This window comes from Carassius gibelio, chromosome B25 (assembly GCF_023724105.1).
Source record: "Carassius gibelio isolate Cgi1373 ecotype wild population from Czech Republic chromosome B25, carGib1.2-hapl.c, whole genome shotgun sequence".
NCBI classification, from domain to species: Eukaryota; Metazoa; Chordata; class Actinopteri; order Cypriniformes; family Cyprinidae; genus Carassius; species Carassius gibelio.
In genome coordinates this window covers 10,431,820-10,458,047 of record NC_068420.1, presented here as the reverse complement: position 1 = coordinate 10,458,047, position 26,228 = coordinate 10,431,820, and the positions used below count along the sequence as shown (strand labels likewise).

Genomic DNA, 26,228 nt, shown 5'->3' with positions numbered 1-26,228 from the left:
TAAAAATCTTGAAGTTTTATTTGCATATATAAACCTGGTTAGATGTCACAATGGATAAAAAGTCACAAAACATATAAATAAAGCATTTACAATAGCAGAAACTACAAAAAACTTTTTTGTGCTTACAAGATCCACAGTGAAATATACAATGCACATTATTACAACGACTAAAAATGGAGATGAGGAGAAATGAAATGGCTTAGTGTTGTGATGTCATTTCCAGTTTCGCAACCAATAGAATACGAAGAGATTGCAAATCTAGGATAAACGATTGTGCTTGAATCTGTGAATCTTGAAAAGTTCTCGTCCACTTTTGATATGTGCCAAATGCAAAATCAGATCAGGTACAGTATCTTTGTGATCTGGAGAATTTGCACATTTCTTCTTCTAAACTGTAATTGTAGGACAAAAGCAGCTCAGCAATAATAAGTATAATCTGAAAAACTGTGTCACTTTATTTTATTTTGAAAGGAAGAATGCTTGTGTTATGGTGTTTAATGGCCTGGTAGATAAAGATGTCTTCTTGATGAAAAAAAGAGCAAAGTCTGATTGGAGTAATAAATATCAGACCCATTGGACCCTTTGACGGGGTGAAGTACGCACTTATTTAAATCCAAAATTGAATACACCACACAGAGTTCATAACTATAAATAAGTTTATATTAAATTTACAAAACACAATTAATATTAAATCAGACATGGTCAAGTATTGCTGAAACTTTTGCGAGTACTTTTATAATGCACTTTTTAAGATCCTGACCACTAAAAAATAAAACGGAAGGCAACTGATGCAAACAAATTACAAATATGAATTCACAAATTATTATTTACCTACAATAGTCAATTCTCAAGTCATTCAAATGGTGTCGGCTTCAATCCGACTTAAAAAAAATATTAGATTTCCATGCATTTTTAAATACAAGCAGTACAAAAAGACTAATACTCTTAAGTAAGGAAGAGTTATGTTGAAAAAGGGGTGTGGTTTAATGAGTCTCAGGAGTTTCCTGGGTTGGGGAGATCAAATACGATTGGTGGATTGGTAGGCTGGAAGCTGACTGTACATGTGGAGGAGTTGATAAATGTTGTATAGCCATCTGTCATTATACCATACCCTGAGAATGAGAAAGAAACCCGTTTTATACATGTATCTGTTATACAATATAATGCTTTAATATATATATAAAATGTTATATAAGAGTGCCATGCTCTTACCTTCATGTATTCCCCCATATGCGTGGAGTTTGGGTCGGACCCTCTTTTGTACTGTATTGAGTAGTTCCACGCAGCCAACTCTCTGAAGTTCTTTTGGGACCCAATCTCTGAACCCTGGACAAAGTCCAACATCACATCCTTTGTGGCGTATGACCACATTTATGATGATTTTAAAATACAACAGTCCATCCGCAGACCCAAACTGATGTATACATACTCAACATCTAGAGTTACATCCACATTTCAGTGCTTACCCAGAGGAGGCCCATGTGTCATAAGAATATCTACATCTTCAGGGATCTGGTTCCACTTATCGAGGAGAGACTGGCCACGGGGTAAGTTAAACCCCCATCCATTAAACCACGGGGTCCTGTGGGAGCAGACAGACGCATTTTACACACTTCATAAATGTCGAAATCATCATACACATACCTGCATGCTGTTCTCACACATACGCAAAAGTTGACAGTATTATGAAAAACTATTTTCAAAGTAGACTAGTTGGTAAGGTGCATTAAAAAAAAAATATCTAAAAATGCTTTCGAGTTTTGCAGTATCAGATTTGAGGCCATGGCGGAACACAAGCTATTCGTTTCAGTCTCCATCAGGGCGTCCGACGGTTCGCAGAGGTCATCTGCAGAGGAAGCAGATTGATCAAGCTGTCAGCACCAATGAGCAGAAGCATGTTAATAAGAGTTTTATTTCCCCTCTGGGATGGGCCTGCTGACAGCCTGCAGTAACCCGGGCCAGACCTTTATTTACCACTTTCAGACCCCGTCTGATAAGGGCCAAGTGTCTGGCCCCAGCTAGACAAGGCTGTGCAAGGCCAGGGCTAAATGTAGGCCTTGGTAGAGAGGGCAGGAACTGACCCCATGCTGATAAGCAGAGCTGGGTGATGGATGGAGGCAGTGCAGACAAATGAGAGTTGGAAGCACTGTGGAGAGCAATGTCTGCAACTGCTCAACAGCACTTCAGAAGCTGCACTACGGTGCAGGATTTCAACCCAGCTTGAAACCAACGCTAAAATGGAGGTGACTATATGTTAATGTGCTTAATTAATGAGAATTTTTTTACATACAGGAGAACATCTCATTCACAACTCGCATGTATGCACATCAGTTTCTTCCGAAGTTTATTAATTTGGAGTACTCTAAATGAGCAACCATGTGCCAAAGATTGGGAAATGGATATTTCATCTAAACACTTTTAAAAAAAAGTGACTGCTTATTATTTTCATTTTCTTCGCGCAAACATAGTATTCTCATAGCTTCAGAACATTACGGTTGAACCACTGATGTCACATGGATTATTTTAACAATATCATTACTATCTTTCTGGGCCTTTAACGTGTCAGTTGCATTGCTGTCTATGCAGGGTCAGAAAGCTCTTGGATTTCATCCCAAAATATATTTTTGTTCCGAAGATGAACAATGGATTTGTGGGTTTAGTAAATAGTGAAAGAATCTTAATTTTTGGGTGAACTGACCCTTTAAGACTTTAAGACCACAAAGGTAAAATCTACCAATTTTATAATTATGAAAATTTTAAGCAACATTCAGCACACATGAAAACATTCTTACCAGTACATAGGGCATGTTTAAATCCTATCAAGCCAGTTACATTTTTGTGAATCCTCTTGTGATATGACCTGATTGATTAATCTGATTAATATAAAAAAGCTTGAAATAAAAGAAGCATTAGAAAGGATGAGATTGCAAATACTAAATAGCTTAGTTGAAGCAGCTAATCGCATTAATAAGTCTTAAAGAGCTTGATTCTATGGTGCTCACAGACATACATATATGTATGAGCTCATATGCCCAGCTGTCCGGAGGTTTTTTTATGAGCACTTGACAAAGTCAGAGCCTCTGAGAAGCAAAAGGTTAAGACTAAAGGGGGAAAGGGTTTTCATAACATGTTCTCTGAGACCTGAGGCCTGGATCTTCTTTTTCATTCACTGAATTATGTTGAAATAGACGAGGGACTAGGGCCCAGTCATTTCCACCTAAGAATAACAACAGAAAGACAGCCCTGGAGCGGTGTATTGAAAACCAATTACAGAAAGAAAGAAAAGGTTTTAGAGGAAAAAAGGAAAAAGCATGGAGACTGTCGCTTTAAAATAACTGCCAATTATACTTAGAGACCCAGTTAAACCTTGCAAAAGAACAAGGTCTGTCAAATAAGACAGCTGTTCTCCAAATACGTTTCCTAACCATACATGATGAGGCTCAAGATTTACTAAAAAAAATAAAAAAACACACACAAATGAGAGATAAAATGGTTTTAATAATTACACTTATCAATAATCAAAATCTAAAAAAGTGTTGGGTGGTCCTGTGACTCAGTGGTAGAGCATTGAGTTAGCAGTGCAAAAGGTTGTGGGTTCGATTCCCAAGAAACACAAAATAGCTTGTAGAACCCTTACATTTGTAAGGGTTTAATTTAGTGGGTTTTTTTTCCTCAAATGGTGTGGGAGGACTATACATAATGTCAGAATAATGGCTGCATGAATCTTAATATTCATGGTATCTTTCGTGTGACATTCAACCCAATACTTTTCTGGATTGCTCAAGGACTGATTTCATATTTGTTTTTGAAATAATAATAATAAAAAAAAACATTCAGTGTGGTAAATTTTTTTTGGCATTGTAGTGTCTATAACTTTTTATCTTTTTGAGCATTATCAACTCTGGATGAAGGAAAGTAAAGCCTAAAGTGTCATCTTTTCAAATATTAATTTTTTGTGTAGCAGACCATTTCAAGTTAGGTAGGTTCAAGTTAGGTAGGTTCAACAGGTTAATGTCCATCATCAAAGGCTGGTCTACTGTTTGTCTATCCATTAGCACTTCTTCATAGATTTGAGAGAATAGAGTTGATAGTGGATGAAATATAGCCTGAACACAGGAAATGGCTGCTGAGGTCTCAGTGTATGTGTGTGTATGCTGGGTCGCCAGGCTTGTCCGTGGATGATTGATGGGAAGGCAAATAAAGGCGAGTGGTTGCTTTCGAACACTGTGCACCAGGCTGGTACTCTTGGGTACAATCTCTCAAACCCTGATAGGTTTCCAGCAAACATACTCCGGCTGGTCTGCTTTAACTCACACACAAACATCAGTCATTACTTCCCAACATGTACATGAAAATGGGGATCTCTTTATGATAAATGTAAAGATTGGCAATAGTTAAAAGATTTATTATTAGACCAAATTTTTATGTAGAATTAACCGAAAACATTTGCCAGTGACTTTTAAATATAATTAGCATAATTAAACATTATTATAATTAATAAAGTTAATATAATCATTATATTATAAGTCCATTACTTGTCAAAAAAATAAAAATAAAGTTTAACCATGTAAGTTTAAAAAGAGAGAGAGAGAGAAAAGAGACTTTCACTGTCAAAAACTCTGTTCAGTACAGAGACACTAGTGTATATTTGTGTCTGCGTGTGTGTTTGTTTTGGCTGTGTCAGCACTTTGTTTTGATGAACTCTCGGTGACCTAGACACGTACACACACAGTGGCACACAGGAGCAGCCGGCTGAGCCAGTAACACACACTCCCAGTGCTTGCTTAGGAATCAGTGTGTTACTCTAATGCACAGACCTGCAAGTCCTTCAAACACCTCACATGCAAAAAGGATTACTGAAATATTTATCTGCCCCTGACAGCGGGACGGCAAAAGAGAGGGGGATCAGGGAAAGATGTGTGCTTGTGAAAGTGATGTTGGAGAAGGTTATCAACGGTCAGGAGGGAAAAAGCAGAGCTGGACATGGGACAGAAAGAAAAATGAGAGTAGAGAGGAAATGAGACGCTGTTGGGATTTCCTGTCTAGTGTGATTTTGTAAACGCAGAGAACATCCCAGAGCAAGTCTGACAGCAAACCTTTTAAATATTCCTTACAATATGGTGCAAATACCAAATATTTTTTGATGTAAATGAATCCAAAAACAACTTTTTCTGCCCCTATATCATCAAAGTCTGAAAATACATTAGGTCTAAGTTTGGAGTTTTTGAAATAAGTATTTTACGCTCACCAAGAATGCATTTACTTATAGTATAAACAGCAATATTGTGAAATATTATTACATTTTAAAATAACTTTTCTCAACTTTACTGTATTTTAAAATGTAATTTATTTTTATGATGGAAAAGCTGATTTTTCAGCAGCTAATTCTCCAGTCTTCAGTATCACACAATCCTTTAAAAAACTGACTAATATGCTGATTTGCTGCTCAGTCTTATTAATATCAATGTTTAAAACAGATGTTGATTAATATTTCTTTCATAATTCTTTGATGAATAGAAAGTTCAAAAGAACAGCATTTATTTAAAATAGAAAGCTTTATAAATTCACACTCACATTATGGATGTGAAATAGCTTAGGAAGACTGCTTCATGTTAACCTAAAGCTGTTTATTCATTTGCCAAGAAAAAAAAAGATTGAACGAGTGAATTCAAACAAATCAAAGGAAAAACAAGACCTAGCCTCTCAATAAACAAAACTGGATTAAAAGAAAGATTAAAACAATTTATAATAATCTATAATAATATAATAATTACATTTGTCATGTTGCACTAAAGCGAACCAGACTGCACTAAAAACTAAAACTTGTCAACAAACTTTTAAAATAATGCTGACTACAAAGGTAGACTACAACTAAATGAAACATGTTGTGTCTGCACGTTGCACCCCGCCCCCCTAAAAAAATAACTTAAAAAATAAACTTGTGGCCCACTCAACTCCTTAGTATGCTTGTGAATAGATCAGTTTTGAAAGAAACTTCTACATGGCTGACATATTTTTGTATAGTCTGCTTGCTAACGGGCATCTGACCACTTTTTTTAGTCGGTCCATGGCTCTCTCTTTCCCTGTGCCCTCACTATGCCCTCCACCCCCCTTGATTTCTCAATCCTCCCTGCCCGGTACCGCGAACACCACCAGCCATCAGGCCCAGCAGAGGAGATGTCAGCTGTTAATTACCACTGACAAATGACGCCACCTTCGGGCCAGGGGTCAGCTTACAATCAGTGACGTGAGCAGGTAGCTTGTCGGCAGGAGCTGAAGAAAATCATTGCTTCTATGGAGGCTTCTGTTGATAACTGAGAGGACCGGATGGACGGGGTAATTACATTTAAGCACAGTATGCGAGTTCTGCGATTTTTCCATGAAGGTCAATGACGAATTAAAAAAAGAAATTTTACATGGGAAAGCTAAAAGTGCAAGAAACATATGACTCAACTGCAAGAATATAGGACTTGCAACAACTAGGCCATAGGATCGATGCTCGGGGGAACATGTGAAAGCCATCACATTGTGGATAGATGAATGTGAAAATCAGAGGAGAGATGAGAAACATCAGACTGTTACAGATCCTTGTCAACACCTTAATTCAGTCAATTCAGATGAGTTCATTAATATTCATTAGCTGGCCTTCAAGAGTCAATGCTACCGAGGTACAATACTTTAAAGCACATTAAGCTATCAAGATGTTATAACAAGCCTGTGTGTGTCTTCATGTGTACTAAAATCAGTACATTATTTGATTTACCGCTTCACAAAATGTTAATATTTATCTCATCCTTGCCAGCGAGAATGAAATCATCTAGAAAGGTGGTCAATTTACACAGGAAACCAAATATGTTACACTGACCGTTTAGAGCAAAGCCATTTCTGTACAAAGGCACGGTTTGTTCAAAGATTTCTCTTCTGTTAAAAAGACTACAACAATGCACAATTTGTTTTTCACATTTAAACTGTGCAAAAGTTCAGTTTTAGTAATAAAGGGCCAATAGTTTTCTAACAATTTACATCAAACACAACAAATCTTTTTTTGGCCTTCTGAGAAACGTTTGCATATCTGATCGAAAGGAACTTTATGACCCAGTTATATCATATTGGTCTTTTTTTCCTCTATGGACAAAGAAGGGGAAAATATCATTATAACTATTATTATTAATAACATTATCATTTTTTTAATAAGTCTCTTACTTCCATGAAGGCTGCATTTTTTGGTCACAGTAAAATCAGAAATAATGTGAAATATTACTACAATTGAAAAATAACTCTTCTGTTTTAATATATTTAATTCCTGAAATGGCAAAGCTGAAAAGCCATTATTCCAGTCTTCAGTGTAACATGATCTTACAGAAATCAGACTAATATACTCAACTTGCTGCTCAAGAGACCTTTCTTATTATCAATGATGAAAGCAGTCGTGCTGCTTAATATTTTAGTGGAAGCTAATTTTTTATTTGAAAAGTTAAAAAGAACACCCTTTATCTGAAATATAAATATTTTGTAATAGTATTTACAAATGTCAAATAACAAATTTGCTTACAAATATCTTTCCAATTTAACGCATCTTTACTGAATCATACGGGTGGGTGATATGACCAAAATCTTCTATTACAATATGAGTAATTTTATTTAATGGTAACACTATATAATCACAATATAGTTATTTTTGCTTTAAACAATGACTTTATGATATCAAACTTTTGATAACATAGAAATTTCATTACATTTACATTTATTCATGTAGCTGACACTTTTATCCAAAGCAACTTACAATTGCTATATATGTCAGAGGTCGCACGCCTCCGGAGCAACTAGGAGTTAAAGCTGCGGTAGGTAACTTTTGACGCTCTAGCGGTTAATAAACAGAACTGATTGCGTCTTGCGGAAGAACATCGTAGCCGGAACTACTTCTCTCTGTTTATGTCTATGAAGAATCACAAAGGTGCTGGGTTACTCCGCCGCGGTACCCCCGAAGAAATCTAAAATAGTCTGAATATAAACACTTATTATAGGTGCACCCTAGTGATTCAGGACAAGCTAAAAACATGGTTTGGAAAATGGATTCATGGTGTACTCGCTTATTATGTTCATTTTTCTACATTTTGAACACAAACAAAGTTACGGACCGCAGCTCTGATTGGTTATTTTTTACCGGGAGCAATGGAGTTTCTGCAAATGGCAATAGGACCACTGGGAGGAGCCAGAGGAGCTTGATTTTTTTCACAGATTATCTGTCTCATATTCTACTGTCAGGACATAATGACAGGTTTAATAAATATTTAAATTTTTTTACAAAAGTTCCCTACAGCACCTTTAAGTGTCTTGCTCAGGGACACATTGGTGTCTCACAGTGGATTCGAAACCCGGGTCTCTCACACCAAAGGCATGTGTCTTATCCATTTCATAATTCTTGTCACTAGTGTCAGTATCATAAGAAAAACTAATACTAAATTAAAGAAAAAAGAAAAAAAACTCAAGCTCACCGAAGACAAGAAAACAGTCACTTATTACAATGAACAGAAAAAAAAAAAAACTACAGTAGAACAAATAAATAAGAAAACATATTTATATAAATAAGAATTAAATATATACAGTATTGTTCAAAATAATAGCAGTACAATGTGACTAACCAGAATAATCAAGGTTTTTAGTATATTTTTTATTGCTACGTGGCAAACAAGTTACCAGTAGGTTCAGTAGATTGTCAGAAAACAAACAAGACCCAGAATTCATGATATGCACGCTCTTAAGGCTGTGCAATTGGGCAATTAGTTGAAAGGGGTGTGTTCAAAAAAATAGCAGTGTCTACCTTTGACTGTACAAACTCAAAACTATTTTGTTTTTTTCTGGGATTTAGCAATCCTGTGAATCACTAAACTAATATTTAGTTGTATGACCACAGTTTTTTAAAACTGCTTGACATCTGTGTGGCATGGAGTCAACCAACTTGTGGCACCTCTCAGCTGTTATTCCACTCCATGATTCTTTAACAACATTCCACAATTCATTCACATTTCTTGGTTTTGCTTCAGAAACAGCATTTTTGATATCACCCCACAAGTTCTCAATTGGATTAAGGTCTGGAGATTGGGCTGGCCACTCCATAACATTAATATTGTTGGTTTGGAACCAAGACTTTGCTCGTTTACTAGTGTGTTTTGGGTCATTGTCTTGTTGAAACAACCATTTCAAGGGCATGTCCTCTTCAGCATAGGGCAACATGACCTCTTCAAGTATTTTAACATATGCAAACTGATCCATGATCCCTGGTATGCGATAAATAGGCCCAACACCATAGTAGGAGAAACATGCCCATATCATGATGCTTGCACCTCCATGCTTCACTGTCTTCACTGTGTACTGTGGCTTGAATTCACAGTTTGGGGGTCGTCTCACAAACTGCCTGTGGCCCTTGGACCCAAAAAGAACAATTTTACTCTCATCAGTCCACAAAATGTTCCTCCATTTCTCTTTAGGCCAGTTGATGTGTTCTTTGGCAAATTGTAACCTCTTCTGCACATGCCTTTTTTTTAACAGAGGGACTTTGCGGGGGATTCTTGAAAATAGATTAGCTTCACACAGACGTCTTCTAACTGTCACAGTACTTACAGGTAACTCCAGACTGTCTTTGATCATCCTGGAGGTGATCATTGGCTGAGCCTTTGCCATTCTGGTTATTCTTCTATCCATTTTGATGGTTGTCTTCCGTTTTCTTCCACGTCTCTCTGGTTTTGCTCTCCATTTTAAGGCATTGGAGATCATTTTAGCTGAACAGCCTATCATTTTTTGCACCTCTTTATAGGTTTTCCCCTCTCTAATCAACTTTTTAATCAAAGTACGCTGTTCTTCTGAACAATGTCTTGAACGACCCATTTTCCTCAGCTTTCAAATGCATGTTCAACAAGTGTTGGCTTCATCCTTAAATAGGGGCCACCTGATTCACACCTGTTTCTTCACAAAATTGATGACCTCAGTGATTGAATCCCACACTGCTATTTTTTTGAACACACCCCTTTCAACTAATTCAACTAATTGCCCAATTGCACAGCCTTAAGAGCGTGCATATCATGAATGCTGGGTCTCATTTGTTTTCTGAGAATCTACTGAACCTACTGGTAACTTGTTTGCCACGTAGCAATAAAAAAATATACGAAAAACCTTGATTATTCTGGTTAGTCACATTGTACTGCTATTATTTTGAACAATACTGTAGCTGTATATTCTGCAAGAATGACAGACCGCAGGAATATTAGACTGCTGTTACTTTAAGAGATGCTCAGATCCAACATGCTGTCGCCATGTTTTCTTTCTCAGCTGTTTGCTTTCACTTTCATTTAAAATCTAAATTACTGTATTAATGAAGATACTTGCAAAAGCAGCAAAAATAAAGGCACCTGTGTGCACCTCTCTGACACTACGCAGAGAGAAATGAGTTCTCTTTTGCTGCTGATTGCATTTAAACACAAATCACTTGTTTTAGAGAAATGATAGAGAAAATATTCCAAAATCTCTGCCGGTTGACAAATATTCAGTCGGTTAATTGTGTCTACCAGGATATCACCCACTCCTACTGAAGAAAAAAAAATCCAAACTTTAAACAGTAGAGCCATTTCATAAAATTGTGGGGACAATCAACATAAACAAAGCAATGGGGATAAACTGTCCTCACCTTAAATGACATACTAATGCTACCAATACTCATATAATTAGCTTCACACAGTTCTGACCACTCACAGAGAGAAAACCATACACTTTGTATCTATCCATACTAATGCAGATACAGCTTTGTTGTGTGTCCTGAAAAAACACAAATGACTGTTATATCATCCCTGATCATTCATTCACAAGCACATCATAATCACAAGAATGAAACGGTGATACGGTTTCCATGGCAACAAGACAGATGCACCCCCACTATATATTATAGCCTGGCCTTTAGAGATGTAAAGATTCACTCAACTCATGATTCGATTCACGATTCAATTCACAATTTTTTTTTCAATATGAGATTTAAGACAAACTCATCATCTCAGAATGGTTTGACTTCAGTTTTGTGAAACTATGTATAAAAAATATCTGCATGAAACTAAAGCGGACGAGCTGAATGAGACAGTTCACTCTCTGCCCGCAGGTGGCGCATAAAGAGTTTACTTGGTTTCATCTGTAAACAAAGCAGCGCTGCACTTATGAAATGTAATATGCATTATACAGAGGCAAATTAAAAGAAAAAATCCTATCTTAACTTTTCTAGAGACAAAAATTTCCCCTCAGGCATTCATTCACAACTCCTACCTGTAATTGAATCGCGATTTGTGTAGCATCTTATCCAATTTGAATCGTCACACATTTTAATCTATTTTCAACCGGCTCGCGGTTAACCGTTACATCCCTACTGCCCTTGCAAACACTCACCCATGATGAACTTGGGTCACATGACTTACGCCTGCCTTTCCTAAGAGGATTAAAGAGCCTTTGATTTCAAAAGCCAAATCAATGTCTAGCACAACCAGCTTAAACGTTAATCAAACCAATCACAGCTGCAAGCTGGAAAATATACAGAACATATCAGTGTGGATAACTAGCATATCGTAAGCAGGATTACCACATTTGCCGTTATCAGGATAGTGCTTGCCAAGCTATGCAAGATAGCATCGCTTCTATTAGATGTTACGGTTAGGCCTACAAAGGTATGCTGGATATTTGTAGAGAGTAATCATTTCAAGGTCAATGTACTGATGCGAGTACCACCATGAAAGGGAATAGCAATAAATAAATGGACATAAAACATTCTCGTCTTCTACCGTCGGCTAGACAGGAGTCAAGCCTGACTGAAAACTTTGTAGGGAAGAAGAATGAAGCTGCGTAAATGACCTCCTTGATAGCTGAGGCCTGGGGTCAAGAGGGTCAGAGCGGCCAACTGCGAGCATGCACTTGGAAGGGCACACCGGGGTCGGCCTTACTTTTTGATCCTGGCTCTCAACGAAGCACCAGGATGTGTTACAAAAAGCACTTCCTGCATCAGAGGCTGGGAAAACTATGACCACAGCGCACCCCCACCAAGACCACCCATCGCATATATCTGGTTTTCCCACTTCTTACCAAAGTTATCATTCTAATTTTGGTTGGCTTGAATATTTTAGTTGGACAAGATGGTACTGTATTTGGACTGTCAATCTAAATACATCACACTGTGGTGTTTCAAATAGTGAGTACCGTATTTCTGTTTGTTGTTGTTAATGTTTGTTACACAGAAATCAAAATTATCAGTATGATAGCACTAAATTATGCCCCCAATTTTTTTTTGTGTGACAAAAACGAGTACTTTAAGCAAACAAAATAAATTAAATAAATGAAAACAATATACATAATCTAAAATGGTAATGAATACATTTATGTATATAATTTATTATTCTTACACACACAATACTTAAACTACAAAAGTACTGACTATATTATATGTAACAAAATATATATTACATATAGTGATGTCAAATCGATTAATCGCGATTAATCACATTAAAAAAGTTTGAGTTTAAATGATATATACACACACACACACACACATATATATATATAGAGAGAGAGAGAGAGAGAGAAAGAGAGAGAGAGAGTAAAAAGTAACAGAAACAGAGATGGAATGAAAGAGAGAGTGAATGTGTGTAACACTATCTGTAGCGAGTGAGAACACGTCTTGCGAGTATAACAGCGTCTAACATAACCCAGGTCTACAAAGGTCTTTCTGCCCAAGACTGAAGATATAATCAGTTTATCTCAAGGTATAAAACAGCCATGAGAAATCATACTATAGAAATAAAACCTTATTCAGTTTCAATAAATCAAATACAAACTTAATGTAGGTCAATCAGCCTTAACTTACAAACCTGACATATGTTGCATATGGTTTGTATATACACAGCACTGATGGTGATTTATGGAGCTTTATCAAAACGTTCTGCAGCTACTGATTCTATATTAACCTAAAAAGATGAAAGCAAATACAAAAACAGCACCAAATAATGTTTTCTTTGAAATACAATTTACCAAAAAAAGATCATCATGGATTTTCCAAATATTTTAGAGGAGTGGTTCCCAATCTTTTAAGACAAGGTACAATGTCTAATCAAATCAGATTATTCATGGTCCATCTAGTAACAGATGAATCCTATTTGTGCCCCAAACCACCAATGTAAAAAGTTAAATAAATGTAAGGAGTTTCAGTTTAAAGTGATTTTTATATTTCTTAAATAATTTATAATAAATAAAACATCATTTAATAATTACTTTAAGATGGATATACACATGTAAGGAGTTTAAAAAAGTGATTTTTGTGCTTCTTAATTTAAATCCAACTACTTAATTTTTTACAGTTTTTTTTTTTTCATTTATTTTTTTTTACAGCAGACATAGTCAGTTGAATGTGTAAATAAAATACAGTTGGTTGAACGTGCAATATCAGTGTACTGGATCCATGCATTGTCTTAAAGTGACAGCACTTTTTAATATTAATCGAACATCAAAAGACAAGAAATCAGTCACTGCTCTTGACTGAATAACTCTTGAAACTTTAATGAGTATTAATCTTTAATATGCCGCCCATGTCCTGACAACTTATTAGAATTACCGGCCCAAGCCCAACCCAAGCTCGTCTTTCTTTCCCCCTTCTCCCAAAACAGCTTATACAGCTTATACTGTTCCAGATATTAAAATAGTTCCATTTTCTATGTAAATGGCCAAGTGATTGAGGGTTTTTTTCTTTTTTTTTTAAATTAAGTTAATTTACAAAAACATTTGGAGCTTTTTTGTTTGTTAAGTTTGTTTGTTTGACAGTGAGACTATGTTTGACCAATTAAGCCTTCACGACTTGCCTAAAATTAAATCTATAGATACAAAACAGTTCAAGCATATAACAATATTTAAATGTTAAACCTAGAAAAAAGTTTCACTATATCCAATAGTTTGTGTGAAGAGTGGAAGCTAAAGCGTGCTTTGCAGGACATAGAGGCACCAGGGCGATCACTTGCATTTTTTTTTCAGTGGCTACACAGTCATTTTTGTTCATAAAGGTAAGAGTAATACATCATTCATAACTCTAAAGGGTCTACTTTTATTTGTGTGCACTCACAATATCAACAAAATGTTGTGCTTTTATAAAATAAAGAAAACACCCATCAGATCTTGAACAGGAGCACTTCACAAAAATGAACCGAAACTCAGCGAAAACATGCCTCACGGTCCTGGTCTGGTGGAACAATAATCACCGTTGAGCTGCTCTTGACAGTAACGGTAGCATGGTCTCATGTTGTTTCCACTAGCATGGCGGCCTGTGTCTGAACTATGATGTGAAAATTGTCCCAAAGTCCGGCCCGAGGGGTGTAAAAAAGGCTGAAATGCAGGGCTCTACTGTTCACTGCCCTGACCTCATGAAATGCCCCCCCCCCCCCCCAGCCAGACAACAACATGTCCGTTGTTCTGACCTTCCTGGCCTGTACAATGCCCATAGGTACCCCTTGCACCAGAAAGCATGAGTGTTGCCAATGATGTAGTTCAAAGACTGCCGCTGACATCACTCTCATTCTCTTTCGGGAGTGCCATAACGGGTCAACCCAGAGAGGCTACCCAGCATTGAAACTCTTTCATAAATAGTCTGCCTAAGGGAAAAACTATTAGAGCTGAGGCCATCAGATCTAATAGTCTGAGGGATGTGCAAAAATAAACACTGTTCCCTTTCCGAAATTCTGCAAGGCATTGTGTCAATTTTATTACCCTCTCCAACCCCAGATGTGTTACTGACTGTGTGGGAACTAAAACACTTTTTTCGTGAGTTTAATTTTAATCACAGTTTCTGTAGATGTTCTAGGAGCGTGACTGTGTGATCTCTCGCTTTGTGCTCCTATTGAGCTGTGACCAGCCAGTTGTCTATCAGGGCTCCAGACTAACATTTAAGAGAAGTGGCACCAGCGCCACTAAGTTCTACAGATAGTGGCACCAAGAACAGATTTGGTAGTGCTGGGGATGGTGTGTGGGGGTATTCATAATAAAGATAATTTAATCATTAATGACTATTGTTTTGCATTAATAAGTGCAGTTACTAATAAAATTTCATTTTAATTTATTGTTTATTTTTCTTTTCTTTATACAGATTTGACAGTAAAGCACTAAGCTTGAGTTAAAATGCATACAAAATTTACTTGTATTAACAGTAACTACTTTTTATATACAGAAAATGTATATATTCCACTCTTATTAAATGTACCATTATTTTTCTAGCATATGAAACTGACCAACTTCAGTGATGATGTGATTTAGAAGCAAAGTGAAGAAAAGTTTGTGACTTACGTCACATACACAAAAAAATACACAAGAAAATCAGATTTCTTGATGATTTTATCATTTATAATAGTGAATTTATCATTTCAGAATATAAAGAAAAAGTAGAAATAAGCTCTGCTGCGGTCTACTGATTATAATTGTGATTTGATGCATTTTAAGTGCTTGTTTACCACAAAGTATATTTTGTTCATCCTGGATCATCTTAGAGCTTTAAAGTGCTGGAAATAATTGTGTGAAATGCATGAAAGTAATTGAAAGGTGCTTTGATTTCTCTCTCAAAAGGTTGTACAAACCCAGAAATGAATGATATAATGCATTCAACTATTTCTACCACAACACCATGGTTACAGTTAGCATTTCCACTTCTGGTTTCCTGACATATGTCAGCGCTGTTATAACAGAGATTTCTGTGCAGAATTTGAATGCTTTTCACTAGATCTTGCAGTAACCTTATCATTGTGTGGTGAATTCAAACGCTGCTCACTGGATCTCACAGCACTGTTGCATCTGTGCTGAACCTAGGGTTGGGAATCATTAGAAATTTTCCGGTTCCGCCTAACGGTTCTGGTTCCATTAAAATCATTAAATAACTATAAATAAAATAGTGGTAAGGAAAACTGCACAATACTCAACTTCTCACAGCTCAATACTGTTTATTACTTACTATCATCATAATTTAAAGGTTGCCAATGTCAAAATTCAACATATATTACAATATACGGATCTTCATATGTAGGGTTGCGTATGGTTAGAAATGTTCAGATTCTGGTTCCATTTAACAAATATGTTTTTTACTATTTTACCTTCATTGAATGTAGTGTTGCTGGAAGGTAGTAAGTAATGTTGAGGTACGCTACTCCATCAGTCAGCATGTGCTCTAAAGTTGATGTTTTTTACACTATCAATAACATTTTGCATTTTAACCAGGAATAAGCTGGTTGGTCAAATAGTCCCTTGAGGGACTTGTTAATTTCCCTAAATTAATGAAATATAAACTGTTATACTTATAACTAAAGGTTATAGATCGCTCTTTCCGTTTGCTCTGTTTTTTTTTTTCGAACTTATCCATGCCTCATTGTTCATACTTGAAGTAAACTTCAAGTATGAACAATGAACAAAGTAAATGAACAAAGTAGACTTCAAGTATCCATTTGGTGAACAAATAAACTGTTTTAGACCACTGCTAGAGTTGAACGCGACATGTCCGGAGTGTGTGTGATACAGGAGTTTTCCTAGAATTAGCACTGCTCTTTTATTTTGATTAGATAATTCATTAAGTGTTCAAGAATAGAAGCAGTTAAAGTGTGAGAGTATACATTGTGCTGGTATAATTGTAGTGCCTTGTGATTTCCGTGATGTGAAAAACACAGACGGAATCGTGGAATCCAGTCATAAAAATGGAATTCACAGTTTAATGCGGAATGTCATGGAGTAGGTCATTACAATTAAATCGAATCTCGAAATGTACTAAGTATCTGTAACTATTAAGCCACAAAAGTCTATTTAAATATGAATCCTGCATGTTCTGCATGACTCTGTTAACCCTCTGGAGTCTAAGGGTATTTTTGGGGCCTGGAGAAGTTTTGTCATGCCCTGATATTTGTGCTTTTTTCAGTTTCTTATAAATATCTAAATGGGTAAAGTCTAATATCACTGTAATCAGCACAAACTGGGCTATAATAATATGTGAAATGCATGCATGTACATGATTGTATTTTTGAGAAAAAAAATGTTATGCATGGTTAGTGAAAAACTAAAAATGTCTCACTTAATGAGGATGTAAACACATGAACAACTTCTCCAGAACTGCTCTGAGAGAGCCTTCATGAGCATTTGACCGTATGATTTGAATAAAACTGGCAGCCATATCACCCTTGAGCCCAAGACCGGTTTCCCATTGAAGCTAAGCAGGGTTGAGCCTGGTCAGTACCTGGATGGGAGACCTCCTGAGAAAACTAGGTTGCTGCTGGAAGAGGTGCTATTGATGGCCTCTGACCATCATGGCCTCCTAACAATCCCCATATCTGCTGATTGGCTTCATCACTCACAGTATGCTGGTGTGAGGTGGGCGTTCTGGTGCAATATGGCTGCCGTCGCATCATCCAGGTGGATGCTGCACACTGGTGGTGGATGAGGAGATACCCCCTGACTGTGTAAAGCACTTTGAGTGCCAAGAAAAGCGCTATATAAATGTAATGAATTAAATAAATATACACAGAACTGAAAAGGTATTCACGGCAACCAGTCAAAATAAAAGTCTGGATCTATTTTTCAGTACAATGTACATAGCCTCCTCCTCCTCCTACTAAAATGAAACAAACATTATTTTTTAAGGAATAATCACACAAAATTTCTTCCATGTTTTAATATTAATAGTAAATCCCCTTGTTTGCCAAAAAAAAAAGTTTGCTTAATTTTTAGTAATTAAAAGATAAATGCAATTAATGTTTAATGCCTTGATTTGATAACCAGAAAAATTGTAATACACAACACAGAGTTGTTTTTATGCATTCAACACAGAATTTGGTAACAATAAAAAAATATTGTGAGAAAAAAAAAAATAATAATTCATAGGGCCTTAAACGTATGGGCGTGGAGGGGCTTTTTTAAAAAGTTGTATATATATTAGTTTTTATATATGATATATTCCCCTGTGAACCGTTTGGTTACCAATACTCGTACCGGCACACTCTTACTTGAAAGAGAACCATTTTACTTATGTTTTTATAAGTGAAACAAAATTTTCAACTAGAAAAAGCATGTCGGACAAGATTTCCAGATTTTATCCATCCTGAATTGATTGGATTGTGAAAAGTGGGTAATCCAGAGCATGGTTTTCATAATTCACTTTATATAAACTAATCCTGGTTATGCCTTTGCTGAGGATATCCAATTAAAATGTTTAATAACTCACTTAATATTCTGCATGACAGATGTAGCAAACAGGAAGTAACAAAAAATGTGATGACAGCAATTATTTAGAAATTCTTACCACGGAGTCCCGTATATCCTGAATCCTTTAATGGTGACCTCAGAGTCCTGTAAGTACACACAGTTTGTAAGGAGGGACTGAACATCGTCAAAGTCCTCAGTTCTCAGCTTGGACACAGAGGGGAAACGGTAGTAATCCTGCTTTACGAGTTCCGCCATAAAATCTTTATCAAAGGTAAGTTCATGATTTCCAGCGATGACAACTTTGTATTCGTAGGGAAGACTGCCTGTAAGAGGAGACAGATAATGAGAATGACAGATTTGGAAGCAAACGGAAAACATTATTTCACAGTATCATGCACTCTACAGCTGTATGACTATTCAGATGCTTGAGAAGTGACATTTAGACCACATTCTTTGGTGACCTAGCATCTGAAATAAAACAAAAACAGACCAGAGAAAATGTACAGCTAAATGTGGCTGCCAATTGTAGATGGAAGCGTGACTTTGATTTCAGCAGATAAACAATATTTTTGACCTCTCTAACCTTAAAGTCAATTGCTGCCGAGGCCAATGAGGCCAATGGGCATTTAAAAAAAAACAAAAGAAAGGTAACAATAATGTCGTTTTTTTGCATTGAAAGTACAAAATATACAACATTGATATGCATCCATCTTAAAATAGGCCACCAGATTTGGAACTGGAAAACATGTTTGCAGTTGACGCAAAACTTAAAAGTCTCTTAAAAAAAAAAAAAAAAAAAGTCATGTTCTGAGAGCAGGGGAAGTGCTTGTCGGCAAAGGTAACAGGACTGGTTTTTGCACACTTACCCAACCAGTCATTAAACTTCTTCACTTCAGTTGGTAGGCCAAGTTCAGTGAAGTCACCTGTGTGTAGCAACACATCGCCGAAAGGCATCTGGATTCCATCTGTCCTGGAGTGTGTGTCTGAGACGCAGACGAAACGTGTATGACCCACAGGATTGGGCGCATCGTAGGGAAGTGGCTCTACCCTGTAGGGAGGAAAAAGGAGTGTTTGTTTCTGAGGGAATATTTATTTCTTTATATGTAAAGAATATTACTGAATTCGGGAAAAGGGAAAAGGAATAGTTCACCCCAAAATAGTAAATGTGCTTAAAATGTATTCACCATCAAGCCATCCAAGATGTAGATAAGTTTGTTTCTTCATCGGAACAGAGACAACCATCATAACATAATTTTCTCACCAATGGATCCTCTGCAGTTAATAGGTGCTGTCAGAATGCGTCCAAATAGCTGATAAAAATACCACAATAATCCACAACATGACTTCAGTTTAACAGTTAATGTTTTTGAGATGAAAATCTGTATAAAAAAACAAATCCATTTCTTGTGTCCAAAATCCGTATCACTTCCTGCTGTAAAAAAAAAAAAAAAAAAGTCCATCCGCTATTGTCCTCTTAAATCAAAATCCACCAACATATTTGTCTATAATTTATTTGGATTTTTTTTTTTGCTTGTAAATGGTGCTTGATTTGTGCATATTGCTCTCCTGATTCAGGTAAGACTACTTATTTACTGGAGAAACCGATATTATAGTTAGAGGACTTCTTCACTATGGGTTTATTACAAACACAGCTTTACACTTCACAAGATGTTATTTGTTGGACTGGAGTTATGTGGATTACTTGTGGATTACTGTGATGGTTTTATCGGTTTTTATTTATCTTAGTTATATGTTCTTAGCTGTTTAAACTCTCGTTCTGATAGCACCCATTCACTACAGAGCAGTGTTAATTTTGACACAAAATTTTAATTTAGTTTTAGTCTTAGTCTTTTGACTATAATTCTTTTTAGTTTTAGTCAAGTTTTAGTCATCTGATTTGTTTTAATTTTAGTCTTATTTTAGTCGACTAAAATTGCCTGGTATTTTAGTCGACTAAAATTGCTTGGTATTTTAGTCGACTAAAATAAGACTAAAATCAATAACAGATTTACTAGACAATTTTTTACAGCTGGTATAGGAAACAAACTTAACCAAAATATATAAAACACAAATTCAACTTTATTTCAACACAACTGTGTCTTTATTTCGATTCAAAAGCTTTTATGCAGCAACAAACACTGTCATGATAATGTAAATAATAACTAGCTGCCAATTGACCATCAATAAAAGAAAAATAATGTTAGGTCCAGGACCTTAAAGCTTACAGCTGAGCTGAACAATAAGTGCATACATTTAAAGTAAATATTTAATAAGTTGGGTGGATAAAAAAAGTAACAAGATTTTATAAGGTATTCATTTGTCTAGCAATATTGTATGTTTTAAATACTACAATATTGCTAGATTAGTATGTATAATGATAGGATTTGAACATTCACGTTTCACATGACTAATATAGAAATATTTGTGATATTGTCAACAAGTAGAACATTATAAAATATACTAAACATTGGTATTAATCAAATGTATGTATCATAATATTACGTATTAGTATTGTGCTCTCATCTAACTGGAAGAAGGGGCTATTTTACATTACTTTTCAGTTCGTAATATTTAATACTATAACATCCACGCACTGCAGTCTTCCAATTTTGCTTAGCTCAATAAACAAAAGAACATCGTTGTGAAATTACATTTGAGAAAATGTCCGGGTGGCTCGTCTGTAAATGTCTTTTCAAATTGGTTGTGTTCTTGCCACGAATGAGCGCTCCGCGTGCTTTACACTTCGTTTTGTTTTGTTCGTCGTCAAACGTGAAGTGAGCTGTGGACATTTTGTCGCTCTTTTAGACATCACCTCTTCGAATGCCGACTTCCCGGGAGCTCATTTAAAAACTGAAAACCTTCGCTTCACGTCTCAATAAGTCAGGCTCGGATTGGTTCTCTTCTCTCATGCAGTCTCGCCTGTTCCGTTTTGCCGGTTCTTTTGTTGATTCCTCGCATCTCTCCCGTCTGCTGATTTGATTTTCGTCACAGTCTATTTTCGTCTCGTCCTTTAGTCGTTGACGATAATGTCAATCAATTTAGTCATAGTTTTAGTCTCCATCAGTGCCTTCTATTTTAGTTTTCGTTTCGTTTTCGTCCGCAAAAATATATTTGTGACGAAAATATTTAGTCAACGAAATTAACACTGCTACAGAGGATCCGTTGGTGAGCAGATGATATAAAGTACAGCCAGACCGATATGGATTTTTTTTGGGCTGATAGTTACAGATAAAAAATAAATAAATAAATACATTAAAAAAACAAAAAAAGCAGATATCGATATATTTCAGTACCAGTCAAAAGTTTGGACACTTTCCCATTCATGTGTCTAAACATTTGCCTGGTAAAATATATAAAATACAGTATAAATATATACATAAACACATTGTTTGCAATGATCAGTCAAATGTGGTGATCAAACACGTGACGTGACAGATATATGTAAAGGAGGCAGGGCATTTAACAATAAACTTAAGCGTTTCTATTATTATTCAAAATGAGTCTGACATCAGTGCACTGAACAGTAAAGTTTAAGTTTATTCAACTTTAATTCAATTAAATTCCATCAAATTTAATCCGCTGAAGTTTATTTCACTTCAGAACATTCATTCACAGATTTGTGCTATTGTCCCCACATACAGACAAAACTTACTAGACATGTGTGAATAATATACATCTGTAAATAAATACAATTTACAATTACGTCTCGCGCACTTTAGTGTCCTTATGTAATGTCCTTTAATGTCAATGTCTAATGTAAATGTGTACATTCCCTTGAAACTGGAATCATGGCGGAATTTCATGTGAAGTCCACTTCACAGGGCACTTATGGTTGAATAAGACAAGGCTTGAATGCTGCTCCCTGAACAAGAGACCTCCTTACTGAAGTGAAAGTGTTGACTGGTGTCACTATCCAGCAAACCTCCACCAAATCCAGAGGGTCCCTTCAGCTTGAGGTGCCCTCCTGAACGCCACCCTCTGCGCAACGGTAGCCCCTCAGGATCGCTAGATCGTTTTAACCACCCATAAGCCCTGAACCCCGTTATCGATGCAGGGTGGTCTCAATTGAATGAGGGCCTCTGGATGTACACTCAATTTGCGTTTGAGAGTGTTCCTCGAGATTACGGTGATATGGCCATTTAAAGCGTCAGTGTTTTCCATAGAATTAAGCTTTAAAGCATTTCATCCAGGTCACCAGAAGCAAACTAAACAAACTACATCATTTCAAGCATTTTATCTGCGTTATATGCTCTGTAATAAAAATAATAACCTATTCCTTTCAAAGATGCCTAGGAAATTCTACCAGCTTAAAAAAAATATATATATTTTGAATAGTGGTGCCTCAATACCACTTTTTCAGAACCAATCCGATAACAAAAATTCTGATTATCGGCAAATACCGATCCAATACCAGCACAGTTTTTAACACAAAATCTACTAAAATATAGACAAAGACCACTTTCTTATAAAGAAAAAATAGCAAACATAAAAATATATATAATCATAATCTATGACAAAAAAAAAACTATTATAAACTAGGTTAGTGTATAATTCAGTAGCAAACGTTACTTTAAGAAAAATCATGATATTTATATAAAAAAAAAAAAAAAAAAAAAAAAAAAACATTTAGTGGGAAACTAATAAAAGTGTTGAACTAAATCTGGTAAAATGTTACATTAAACTGTGGAACGGCTTCGGAACACTTGGAATATAGTGCACAAAACATTATGGTGCTTTATGATGTTTTCGTGGCTTTCATGAGGCTTAACAATTACACAGAATAGTATATGCACAATATCAGATTTGGATCAGTCTCGTCCGACTGATACCCTGATCTGGCAGAAAATGCCAGTATCTGAGCGATACTGATACTGAATATCGGATTGGCACATCCCTAATTTTGAAGAACTGCTTTTGTCTATACAATGAAAGTCAAGGGGGTACAAAACAACTCTGCACTCCATTGACTTTCATTGTATGGACAAAAAAAAAAATTCCTGCAGGTTTTCAACAAAATGTGTGAATTGAAAGCGGAAGGAGAAACGCTTTCTGAGCTTCCTATTTGAATCATGTCATAAGTCTACCTGTTTTTCCAGGAGTATTGCCATATATTGCGCTGATAAATCTGATAAATCACTCTGCACTGTAAGTTTGTTGCCGTAAGTACATTGCATTGAGTTACATAACACAATTTAATGACAAATAGCTGTTTCTTCCACACTTAAGCTAAAAGCTATTCAATGGCACATGCATCCTGGTCGATCCCTTTTGCTTGTGCTGATGTGCCTTAATTGCATGGTACCATTAAAGCAGCAAAGGCTCAGCTAATCAAGTTGGTCCATTCTTTAGTATCTGCACCAAGCCTCATTATGCCATCATCAGCATCAGTCAATAGTCAGGTTTCTTTAGAGGTGAGCTCTGACCCCGGGGTCAAACAGCTATTGTTAAAGAGCTAATCAACTCAACTAACCTTTGACCTCCTTCTGGTTAATAAGTACACGAACATGAGGCACATCTTACACAGCTCAATGTCAAAGAAATGTGGGTATAAATTCTTTATTGCTGAAAAAGATTACTTGCCAAAAGTTTGAAATAATTACAATTATTAGAATGATTTATGAAGGGTCATATGAAACTAAGGACTGGAGTAATGGCTACTGAAAATTCAGCTTTGTCATCACAGGAATAAATTTATGTTTTAGAAATCAAAAAACAGTTATTTTAAACTGTAATAATATTTCACAATATTTACTGTATTTTTTATTAAATAAATGCAGCCTTGGTAAGCTGCATTTATTCAATTTGATATTTGGTATATCAAAAAAATATATAAAGATAGATTTAAAATCTTAATTATTCCAAACTACAGTATTTTGTGTATATCAACAATATTCAGGCTAAAAGACTGAATGTTAAAAAACAAAAAAGAAATAATAAATAGCTAATTTAAAATTGGACTAGATTTACATAGTGCCATTATCTCAGACATGAGAGCATTATTAAACCCTGTTATGCCTTCAAAAAATCTAATTAAAATTCTTAATATGCAAACATCGCAACAATATCAAGTTTAAAAGGTCAATATAATTCATTACAACAGAAGTGAAGCCACAGGAGCCTTCCGGATCACCTGTCGGGCGAGATGAGACAAAAGCCACCAGATGTCCTCTCTGTCAGCATTCTGTTCTGTCCTCAATCAATCAATTAAATCAATGTTTCAGTTACAGGAACACTGTACACAAACACTCACATGTGGACATGAGGGGGCTGGAAGCGGCTTTGGTTGATGTTGTAGTGGGTGAAGGCCTGGGTTGGGTTGGAGCTGTACTCATCCACGGAGATAGTGACTTTCCCCTGGGAGGATATTCTGCGAGCCATGGCACCTCTGGATGGGGCATGAGCAGGTCACAGCAGTGCAGTGCAGATCCGGTGGGCAAGCATCCTTTAGTCCCAAGGCTTGGATCTGGTTCACCATACAGAGACGCCAAGATGCAAAACGTTAATGATGCAGATTTCAAATACAGTTAAACGAAATAGTACTGAGACAGTATCGACAATATATTCAGCAATCTGATCTTAAGTCATAAAACTACATTTATTCAAAAATGTAAGCAATCTTTTGCATAATTTTTGTGTTGCTTTGAGAAATTTTGGTGATTTAAATAATATCCGCTGGGAGGAAAATATATTTATATTGTAACTGAATGTAGAATTTCTCAGGGTATGCAATTTTTTTTTTTTTTTTTTTTTTTTTTTGAGAAAACACATGAATTATATGCATGATATGAATTAAACACATACACAAATTGTTTTAAGAACAATCCTCCCTCTGCATTTATTTATTTTGTTCAGCCGCGCCGCCTCACACCGTCTCTGGCGGGCTAACCTTTTGCCAAAAACTTGAACTTTTCGCACCCTCCCTGGACGACTTCAGACCGGACACATTAATAACACTTATGACCAACAGCCTGCGGTGTGCTGGCAGCCTCTGACTCCATAATTATCTGTCAACAAAAGCCAAGCTACTAAACTGGCGTCAGACAGCACGAGGAAAGTCGATTTCAGTAACGCTATATATATTTAATTGTATGGGTAATGCGAAATGTATTCTGCTTACTATTACTTAACATTCATTCATAAAGCACAAATAGCCAGTTAATAACGCATAATTTGTGCACAAAGCAAGACAGGAGCACATAAAACCCAATAAATATTGACCGCTTTCTAAATAATTCCTTTATTCAGACGCCGAGATATAAACGTGAAAGAAACTTGACGACGCGGAAATGTTATAACATATTGCCGCGAAAATGTTCAAATGTATTCGTTTCACTGATTTAAAAATGTTACAATGTATCTGAGGCAGCGTTCTAAACGTTTTCCCTCGAACATCACAACCAGCCACCTCTATCCCATTACCGCTTTGTGCCTCGCTATTTTTCCCCTAGCTATCTTCTTCAAAAGCGACTTGAGTGTACCTTCTCTTTTGGCCCAAAACCACTCAGGGTTGTCCGCTGAATGTGTCAGAGACGACGGTCATCGGATATTTCGGAAGCCGTGAGGGGTTGAGGTCGCGGCGGCCAGGGCAGAACCTTCGACCCCCGGGGTCTCTCTCTCCTCTAGCGCTCTCTCACCGAAATGCGACAGACGAGGAAGGAAGGAGTCAGGACAGAGAACAGCATCGACGTGGGAAGAGGGGGAGCCCGAGAGAGACGAGTGCAATGAACGCGTGCTGCCACTGGGGTCAGAGAGCACAGCAGCAGTCAGGGGGAAAAAGACGGACGTCCATTGGGTGGCACCTTTCACCGGAAACGCACGCGATAGGTCAAACAGCCAAAGAGTTTGGCAGCCTTTTTTGCATACATTATAATGCAAATAGACTGTCATTGAGGTAGGTTTGTCATTTTGGTTGTTTATGGCCTATTTTTATAAGCAACAGCTGGATCATGTGTCTGGTTGGTCTTTATGGTCTACAACAGGGGTTTTAAACT

The 26,228-nt window shown here is 36.5% G+C and overlaps 1 protein-coding gene across 1 annotated transcript; it reads right to left on the bottom strand.

Annotated features, from left to right (window-relative positions):
- mpped2 (metallophosphoesterase domain containing 2b) lies at positions 1-26,057 on the bottom strand. Its single transcript, XM_052598475.1, has 7 exons — positions 25,716-26,057; positions 24,488-24,700; positions 19,104-19,285; positions 18,335-18,560; positions 1,467-1,582; positions 1,213-1,326; positions 1-1,112 (listed from the first exon to the last, which is right to left on the bottom strand). Exons 2-7 carry the CDS (start codon positions 24,613-24,615, stop codon positions 994-996), a joined length of 885 nt encoding a protein of 294 aa, XP_052454435.1. The 5' UTR covers positions 24,616-24,700; positions 25,716-26,057; the 3' UTR covers positions 1-993.
- Between the last annotated feature and the right edge of the window lie 171 nt (positions 26,058-26,228).

What these genes read in the sequence shown, in the direction of transcription:
- mpped2 (XM_052598475.1), bottom strand. Translation starts at nt 24,615, where the DNA reads ATGGCTCGCAGAATATCCTCCCAGGGGAAAGTCACTATCTCCGTGGAT. An exon ending in CAGCCCCCTCATGTCCACAT is followed by an intron (nt 19,286 to 24,487) that starts GTGAGTGTTTGT and finishes TCCTCCCTACAG; the next exon opens with GGTAGAGCCACTTCCCTACG. An exon ending in GACACATGGGCCTCCTCTGG is followed by an intron (nt 1,327 to 1,466) that starts GTAAGCACTGAA and finishes GACTTTGTCCAG; the next exon opens with GGTTCAGAGATTGGGTCCCA.